The sequence below is a fragment of the Montipora capricornis genome, chromosome 3, assembly GCF_036669925.1.
Source record: "Montipora capricornis isolate CH-2021 chromosome 3, ASM3666992v2, whole genome shotgun sequence".
NCBI classification, from domain to species: Eukaryota; Metazoa; Cnidaria; class Anthozoa; order Scleractinia; family Acroporidae; genus Montipora; species Montipora capricornis.
Window position 1 is genome coordinate 71,576,106 of NC_090885.1, and position 10,000 is coordinate 71,586,105.

Here is a 10,000-nt window from a genome sequence, read left to right on the forward strand (position 1 = left end):
ATCGAAAGCACTCTATCTATCCGAAACCCATTTCTAATTTGATGAAATTAATTATAAAGCGAAAGCAGTTTTTGCACAGAAAGCAAGAGAGATGCCAAAGTTTGAAGCGGTATATGTGACGATTAATGAAGTGACTAATATCTTCTTTATCTTGCTATACGAATTGTAGTTTTAAGATCAGATCACACAAAAGAAAAAATTCTCAGGTGTGCAAACACTGTCGCATGACGGTATGCAAACAACGGTGAAACAAACATCGAGTTGTGCGTAAAAAAAACATTGAATTCCTTTTGACAGATGGGCCTAAAGCGATGGGGTTGTTTTGAACACTTTAATAATTGTGGACTCAAAATAATTTTGCTGTGTAAAGATTTCGGATAGACAAAGCATGTTACAGTTGTAGGTTTTCCTGACATTCCATCACGTGTCGGATAGTCTGAATTTTAATATCCCGACTCGAGACAAACAAAGACAAATGTTGATTTAAACGACAACTGTACTACATGTATATCTCTCCCCTTGCCAAACTGCTTACGATTCACATTTTCGTGTTTCCTGAGAGCAAAGTTAGCAGTATAATTAATTTCGGCGCACACCAGCAAGCTGTATGTCGACTTTTCAGTCAACAACGACTAGACGCTTTTACGTCTGATAAAATGCGTGTTTGCTATGCATCTGGGGCTTTCACAAACAAATCCAAAAGGCCAATTAATAGCGTGCACGATCCTCCAGTTGATGTACTTAGAGATTTTTTTAACTCGCGCACGACACAATTCCTGTAGTGCGCGACGCGATTCCTGTAGCACACGACGCGATTCCCGTAGCGCGCATCGCGCGCGAGGGTGGTAACTTGCATTTGAGCGGTACTGTATGTCTTACTAATCATAGTATTTGATAAATCAGGTTTACACAGCATCTTTGGAAAGGCTTTGGCTCCTCTCATTCTAACTTCCTGCTTGGCTTTGCATGTTTAATAATAATAATAATGATGATGGAAGCCAAAATGTAGACAATGACAGTTGGGCTTAAAGGTTAGGCTTCCCAGAATTATTGAATGTATGGCAAAATAAACAGTTCATAAAGGAATAAAAATGTATTTATAGCCAACAATGAGTCATACCTGAGTATGCTGTACTGACTGCTGCCCTTGTTGCTGATTAGGAGTCTGAGCCTTCAGTGGCTGAGTAACCAGGTTCTTTGGTTTCTCCCATGCTGACTCCCTTGTACGTGCATTGTAATAGTAAAGTTTTCCTTCAGAAGTCTTGTGTTCAAGCCACATATCTCCATTAGAGTCAATCATGGGAGGACCTTTGCTCTGCGTCTGAGATAGATTTTGCTGCATTTGCTGGTTTGTCATAATTTGTGGTGGAATTTGATTTGGCATCATTGGTCTTGACTGATTTTTAAAAAATAATAATTTGTAAACAATAATTATTATTATAAACCTTGCTCATTTTTCTTCTTGGTTTAAACTCTTTTTGGATCAAAAGTTCATTTATATTTAGTTGTTCAGATTAAATGCTGGTTACGCAACCAAACAAAAACAAGCTGTAACAAGGTTGCTGCCTAACGGTCGCCGGTCGCCTGGGGCGCCTTATTTGCGAGTGCGGGTGACCAAATTTCTGAACAAGTAGCCCAAACGGGTGCCTTACTTGAGTCATCCTCACTTTCTTGTAAATGTGATCCAAGCTGGAATTAATTAGGAATTAATTTTCTTAGGAAGCAGCCTTGTGTAACAATAATTGTGATAAGACAGTTTCTAGCCTGACAACGTGCAATGGAGATGGGTTAATTTTTCATATGGATACTTGCAGGCGTAAATGACTCACCGTATTTACCCGTGTATAAGTCAACCTTTTATGGCCTCAAAAGAAGCTCCAAAAATCACCCTCGACTTACGGTATACAAGGGTGAAAGATTAAGAGCCAAGTTCCAGCTAAATAATTTATTCAAAAAACAAAAGGTTGGCTTTTCATCTGGCGGCAAAAGACTTCAAAATGAATGTAAGCAATTCCAGTTGAAATGAAAAAGGATTTGTCCAACTCTAAATGTTGAAGATACTCACTAACACAAATAATTATGAAATAGACACTGGAAATTTTCAGTCACCAAAGGCGGAAAGCTCAAAAAGGCATTTCTGTTTCTTCAAATAAAACACGATCGTTCAACTGCTTAGTAACCTGGCACAATACCTCATGTTTGCGTGCAAGCATCGACACTCACGTTGCCTGAAAATGCTGTTTGATAATGATTGTTTTTTATTCTGTATACAAACCTGGCTGATTTAAATGCATTTGCAAACTTGGTAGTGTTTGGTTTATGAGTTTTTCGTTTTGCGTGCCACGTGAGATATTATAAATCAAGGACCAATTAAACCTTGCATGTTTCGCATGACTTTTGAAGTCATTTTCAAACACTGACTCCAGCTTCTGTGATGAAATGTGCTTATCCTCTAAAGCCCTTTATCCCTGGACAGCGAAACAGGTTAGTTTGAGGTCCTGATTTTTTTTAGGTATTCACAGTTTCAGAAATCAAAGAATACAAGATTAGTATCCCATGAATATTCCCTTTTTACTTTTTTTGCCATCAAAAATGGGGGGTTGTCCTACACACGGGATTGACTGATATGCGGGTAAATACGGTAATTCAGTAGTAAATGCATTCATAATAAAATTATGTTTATCGTAATACGTAAGGTACTGTAGTTTGTAAATTTTTAGCAGGATTCAGTCAAGTTAAAAATAAATGAAGGATGCCAAAGGTTTCTGGCTTTGCTTAGTCCACTCAGGTTGTTCCATCATCATTACATGCTATGCTTCTATAGAGGATATTACATGGTCACATGGAGATTGTTGAAAAATATTTCACGAGTAAGCAGGGTGAAATATTTTTCATCACGAGAAGAGAAGTTTTGTAACTCCAAGCAGCCATATAATATTCTATATACTATATAAACACCAGTGAAATACTAATTTATTTCCTAAAAGGCATCTGAAGGTGCTATTTTCATATCTAACCACAGCAACAGTGATATTTTCATGTGTGAAGATAACATGTTACCTTTACGTGTGAATATATCGTGTTTTCGAGCAAAAGGTCACTTCGTATTTCATTGGTGTTTCCATAATAAAAACAGTTATTTGTGTTTAGTTCAGGAAAAATGAGACAATATTTGCCGTATACATTATAGTACCGTAAATTAGAGTTTTTCCCACATTCCAGTTGCTGTATTCCAGGAGACAATAATAATATTGTTTGATATTTCGCTGGAGTTTTGTTAATCAATCGATCCTCAAGTATGGTGTTACATTTATTGTTTTAAATGACAAGATTATTGAATGGGCTGCTACTTTCAAGGGGATTGTTACTTTCGGGGGGAGGGGGGGCAGCGTTACTTTCGGATTTAACAGAAGCGTAAAAAACTAATGTTACTTTCAGGGAAGGGCTGTTACTTTTAGAATTCTATGGTAGTTATTGACTTAAGAAAAAGGATCCTTATATTTGGATGCTTGAAAAAGTTCAGTACCTGGTATTACACAATGTTTTTGGAATGATGTCAAACAACTCCATCAAAAGGGCATTACTCTTTCAGATTTTCAATTGACGGGGCTGTCTAAAGTTTCAAGTTTTACAGCTACTGATCTTGTTCTTTTTTTTACGAGATTTCATCTTTATACTCATAAACTAGCCAAAGCGTCAACTTGTATGTAAGTACAGTGTTGTATTTAAGAGCAAGTTGAATTCTCTTATTCAAATTGAACAACAAGTAGCACTCAGTAGTATTTGTCTGACAGCTTTCTCGAACAAATGGAAAGAAAACCTTTTCTCCCCTAAATCCAGTACTTGTCCCAATAGAGCGTCTAGCCACTCTATGGAGTTTCCTTGCAAACGATAGTTCCTTTTCCCTTAAATAATCCACCTACCACTCCTGTATCATTTGTGTCTTAAATTTAACAAATTGATGTCAGTTTTTCATGCGTCTGTCCTGTTATTGATCATGATTTTCATCATAACATTGTAAAAGTAGCTGTGGATCCACAAGGCGATAGCTGAGTGGATCCGCAGACTACTTTGACAATGTTATGACAAAATTCATTGTCAATAACAGGACAGCCACATGAAAAACTGACACCACTTTGTTTTTTACAATAACAAAAAGGCAGAGGGGTCAGAATTAAGTCAAAACACGAGAAGAACGCAAGACAAAAATGCGAGAAACTTCAATCTGATGCAAGCAATATCGCATCGTTATCGCATAAATTATAAATCTACGTGTCTGTCTGCTTATTTTCAATAAAAATAAGGCAATGAGCACGAGATAATTTGGCAGTCATTGTCATATAACCTATTGACCCCTGGGAGTGAGAATTTACAGCTTTTGAAACAGATTTTACTCCGTCTAATGCCAGACGATTTTACTCGTCAACTGTGGGCGTCCTTGGGCGTTTGAAGTGTCAATGGGTTAAAAAATTAAAATTAAAAAGTTTTGAGTTAAGAACCCTAACCAAAAATAATTATTGATTCAGCATTTTACTCATGAAAGGTAAAACACTAATCAATTCAGCTGCATAGAGAAGGACAAACTGGAACATAACATTTAAAAAGAAACCCTGACACACTGACTTACTGTGCCCAACAAAATGAACTGAAGACACATATAACTACAGTATCTGAAAAAAAGTACCTGTAAATTTGGTAACATAGGTGCACTTCCTTGTTGCCCTCCAAAAGGTGGTCCCTGAACATTGTTCATCACATTCCTTGGATCAAATGGTCCTCTCATGAATTGCCCAGGGGGTTGACCTAATAGAGATGCTCTCTGCCCGGGTCCCAAAGGTCCATGCAGTGCAGGCATTCTTATGTTAGGTGGTATAGCTCTTTGAGACATTAGGGGAGGTGGCATGTTGTGTCTCATTGTTTCTTTCTTTTATTACCTGAAAAGGAAACTGGATACGTTAACGGAGGTTCAATTTCCTTTGAAGGATAAATGACGATGTGAAATTAAATGTAATCGTAAATTTTCTGCCATACGACCTCATACCTAATTTGTAAGACTTTTAACTGTACATGTAATTTGCACTGAAAAAAAAGAACTGATTAAGAACCAACTTGCGTTTTGAATGCATCTGTCCATTTGAGAAGCTGAGACCATTATTCAAGATATTGAACGAGAGAAGTAAATCAGACTTCTGCGTTGACACATACATTAAGGGGAAGCTTACCGTTAACTTTAAATCCAGGAAAAGCGTTTTTCATGAAAGCGTTGTCAATGCAACTTCTATCTAAATTTAACTTTAGCTAAACATATCTAGGACAGCTAGTCATGTCCAATCTGTTACAGGAAGAATGCGAAGAAACGGGAACTCAGATAACAAGCAATTGGAAGCAATGTTACGCTTAACAAAAGGGTTGATCGTGCGGCCATTTTCAATTCCCATCATGCATTACCAATCATAAAAGACCCCGGATAGACCACAGGTTCACCACCCTCTGTTGGTGTTCGTGTTGTGGCGACTAAACCCCATTTACATGCGCCAAAAAATCGGCACGGCACGGCACATTTTTGGCACCTTGCCCAAACCATTCCGGCACGGTACTACCCATTTACCCGATCAAAAACTAAAGATTTTTCTCTTACTCGGCGCGGTTCCAATTTTTAATTGGCACTCCTAATTTCCGTCTGTTTTATACCCGAAAATGGCGGATAGACAACAAGCAATCATTTTGCATCGCGCGTTAAGCGTAAAATATGCCTTACATCAAAAACGGATTAGCAATTACTATTTTGCGAGCCAGTCTATTGTGAGATAGTTGAAGTGAAGTTGAAGTTCAAAACGTTGATAGTCTATTCAGGGAGGAAAGATATCGAGATCTCTTTGAAAAACCCAGAAGAAAAAAAAAACAGAAAAATACCTGGTTTTTAATAGTTGTTTTTTGGTCCTCGTCGGGCCAGCTTATTCCACGGTTCTTCAGGTTTTTCTTTGGCGAACGGAACGTGTTTGTATCTCTTCGGCCGCCATTTTGTGACGATTACGCATGCGCCAGGAGTGGATTTATGACAAAAAGGTCTGGAACGGCACGGGAGAGCGTTTACACGAACGTCAATCTCGGCACGGTGCCTCGATTACCAGTGCTGAGACTACCTCCAGGAGGTAGTCTTGGCACTCCAAGAATTTTGGGCACTGGTGCCACATTTCATTTGGAACCGCTGCGTTTACATGTGTAAAATTTGGAGTGCCGTGCACAAAAATGGTCAGCACGGTGCCAAAAATGTGCCGTGCTGTGCTGAGTGGGAGGGCCCGACGGGAAAATAGTTGACCTGAGGTCATGGTGCTCGATCTGTACGTCTGTACGCCGTGAATCATCCAAAACTTGCTCTCAAAGTAAACAGTCTTTGGATTCAAAATGGCAGTCAGGTGTTAAGCAAACACACTTCAAAATCTATAGAAAAAAAGGAAGTGATTTTTTGATCATAGAACAAATGATAAAAAAAGAAAGACATTGTTAATTTAACATGGTGGTCGTGACGTCATGTGAAAACAAAAGCGGGGGAATGCTGGGAAGTTCACTTCACACTCATTCTATTTGATCCCCCGACAAACGGGGACTACACCAGGAGTCCTCGCATCCTTTACTGGTGGAATCAGAAGCCCGGAGGGGGAAGGACTTCCATATAAAAAGGCCGGGGGTGCTCGTCGGAAATTTTGAAAAGGACCCCTAAGAGGTACCAAACTTTTGTCTTGTGGGCGTGGCATGAAAGTTTTTTCACCCCTATCAAATTATGGGTTTTAATTAGACAAAATAAAAAAAAAAATTGTTAATTATGAAAGGTCTCTTGTCATAATTTTTCAGCTCAGTACCCTAAAAGGTACCGCTAAAGCTCCCGCTGTGGACCTTTTGAGGCTGACCACCCTAAGAGTTACCAAAACCGCTTTTTAAACCTATAAAAGGTACGACGAGCACCCCCGTCTTTTTTATATGGAAGTACCCTCTCCCCCTGGGATCCGAAGAGAGGAGTCACTCCATGATCAGTGGTTTTCCTTTTTTCCTTTTTGTGCTACATGGTAAATTTGAGAGTGATATACAAGGTGATTGACATTGCATCTGTAAGTGCTGTACAAAGCATATTACCTATGCAGAAGCACACAATAATCCCTTTATTTCAATCTCAAGGTTATTAGCCGAGCACGAGTACTGCACTAATTGGGGAGACCACAAATAAACTGAAACCACAACTAAAATCAAATAAAATATTGGTTTTTGAGGAGAGGAGAAAACCAGAGTACCCTGGGAAAAACCTCTCGGAGCAGAGTAGAGAACCAACAAGTTCAACCCTCATATGGCGTCGAATACGAGAATCGATCCCGGGCCACATTGGTGGTAGGCGAGTGGGGAGCAGGACTGGCGCAGTCGTGAGAGCACATCATTTTGAAGCGGGAAGAAAATTAATTCTCTAACCGGCGGTCGAGAAAAGATAAGCCTAACCCTAACCCTAACAAAGTGACGCCTAAAACAGCCAAAACAACGTGACACATAGACTGCGAGCAGTCCCTTCATAAATCAGTTGAGCGGCCCGCTTTTCTGAAGCAGTCGTGTTTTGTCACGCAAACGAATAAAAAGACCGAGTTCATGTTATATGTTAGCGTGGCAAAACACCACTGCCTTAGAAAAGCGGGCTGCTCGACTGATTTAACATAACAAAGGACCCAGTCGACACTTTGTGTGATCTTTCATTAAAGTATTTGCTTTCAAACTTTATTGCCGAGCAAATTGCATCGCGCCGTAATATGTATACAGCGTGTATATATATATATATATTTTTTTTTTTTTTCCTTGAGGTGAACAGATTTTCGAAGAGCGCTCAACTGATATAGGAGCAGTATATATTCTTGCATGTTGATCAGTTCAGGACTTCAGGAGTGATAAAGTAAAGTCAATTTATTTAACGTCGGTAGTTCCTTCAGTTATGAAACTGGTATCAATGGAAGCCGACGGTGCGCCTTTTACTCCCCTCCCTCTGTCAGTGCTCCGTTTCACGGATAGTTAAAGCTATAGCTACACGGGTCAGAGGAAAGTGGAAACAGACGCTGAAGTCACCGAGGATCGAATTGGGGACCCCTTGCTCCGAAAGCCGCGCATGCACTAGTCAACTGAGCTACGCCTGCAAATGTTGGTTTTTGAGGAGAGGGGAAAACCGCAGTACCCGGGGAAAAACCTCTCGGGGCAGAGTAGAGAACCAACAAACTCAACCCACATATAGCGTAGAATCCGGGAATCGATCCTGAGCCACATTGGTGGAAGGCGAGTGCTCTCACCACTGCGCCAACCCTGCTCCCCTTCATCGTTTTATTACTACAACTTTGTTTCGTATGGCCAAAGGGTGACCATACTCATCAGTCGTTAATGTTAATGTTCGTTGAATGTTTAGGATACTTTCTGCATTGTTTAGGATACTTTCTGTTTTGTACCTGCTGTCCTGGACATCATGGACTACTGGATGTTAGCGTCCAGAGTATCGATACGGTTCACACTAAAGATTAACTGGCTGTATAGCGGAGTGGAGTGGGCATACAAAGTCCAGAGGGCCTCAAACATAGCGACTTCTTTTACAGCCAGGATCGATCGTGTCGCCAGAAAGCGGTAGTTACTAATCGTAGTTACTAATCGTATTTCAGCTTTCAAAACCATCTACATGTGGCGTCCCTCAGAGGGGTCTATTCCTTTTGTACATCAATGATTTTAGTAACTGCTCTATTGTGTTTGATTTTCACCTCTTTGCAAACTATTAAAATTTATTCTTAACAGACTCATCCTTGGATTCCTTAGAAACTAGAGTGAATCAAGAATTGAAACACGTCCATGATTGGTTGTGTTCTAACAAACTGTCCTTACATATTGATAAAATAAATTTTGTTATTTTCCGCCCTTTTCAGAAAAAAAAGCGGCTAAAACCATCTTGTTAAAAGTAAAACAAACACCAATTAAACAAAAGTACCATATCAAATATCTTGGAGTAGTAATAGATGCTCATCTTAATTTCAAGGAATACATTCATCAGTTAAGCAAGAAAATCTCTATAGGGGCATTGGGATCCTAGCTAAGTTGCATCATATTGTTTCTCTTACTATTTTAAAACAGATGTATTTTTCTCTTAGTTACCCTTTTCTTATATACGGTGCCACCATCTGGGGCAATACTTCCGTAAGTAGTCTAAATCCGTTAATTGTATTGCAGAAAAAGGCAATAAGAATCATTACCTTTTCCCAGAATAATGATCTCCTTTGTTTAGAGATTTGAACATTCTGACATTCCTTGATGTTATATATTATTTGAATTGTACTTTTATGTTTAAATTTCATTTAAATGTGCTCCCATCTTTCTTCAGTAATCTCTTTACCCCTATATCTTCAATGCACAAGTATGAAACTAGGCTGGCCTCTTGCTAGATATACATTTTGTATTCCTTCCGTGAGAACAAACTATGGTAGATTTAATATTCGCTTTAAAGGAGGTTTTCTTTGGAATAATCTTGAAGAATCTCTCAAGAGTCGTAGCCTTTGCAACCTTAAACGGTCGTTAAAAAAATTATATCCTCGAGTCTTATTAAGTTTTTTTTTCTCTTGTTGTTGCTGTTGTTTTGTTTTCCAATTTTCTCTGAACGATGACTTATGTGTGCGGGTGTGCTTGCTTTTTCTTCATACTTGTGCCTCCATGTAACAACTGAGAAAAATAATTTGAAATAGTTTATTAGTTTGCCTCCTAGCCAGATTTGCTCTTTAGTTATTTCTAGGTTGCTTTATACCTTACATATGTGATGTTGTCCTTTTTTCCCTCTCTCTTTTGTCATTGTATGGTATAAATAAAGATGTTTGTTGTTGTTTTTGTTGTTGTTGTAGCTGGTGTTGAAAAGACGCGAATGCTCTTTTACTTGTTTTTGTTGTTGTTGTGGTCCTTAATGGGTTTTTGTTCCTTTAGTTATTATTGTTCAAATAAAGTTGAG

General features: G+C 38.9%; 1 protein-coding gene across 2 annotated transcripts in view; it reads right to left on the minus strand.

The window, feature by feature from the left end:
- LOC138043922 (transcription elongation regulator 1-like) overlaps nt 1-5,446 on the minus strand; it is a 59,144-nt gene extending 53,698 nt beyond the window's left edge. The window contains exons 1-4 of one of the 2 annotated variants that reach the window (XM_068890448.1): nt 5,223-5,442; nt 5,042-5,079; nt 4,685-4,934; nt 1,121-1,396 (exon numbers count right to left, since the gene is read on the minus strand). In XM_068890448.1, the coding sequence (XP_068746549.1) occupies nt 1,121-1,396; nt 4,685-4,915 (507 nt within the window). In that variant the 5' untranslated portion in view covers nt 4,916-4,934; nt 5,042-5,079; nt 5,223-5,442. Of the gene's footprint in view, nt 1-1,120; nt 1,397-4,684; nt 4,935-5,041; nt 5,080-5,222 lie in introns of both variants that reach the window. The other variant, XM_068890449.1, reaches the window with a different exon arrangement.
- Nucleotides 5,447-10,000: the final 4,554 nt, after the last annotated feature.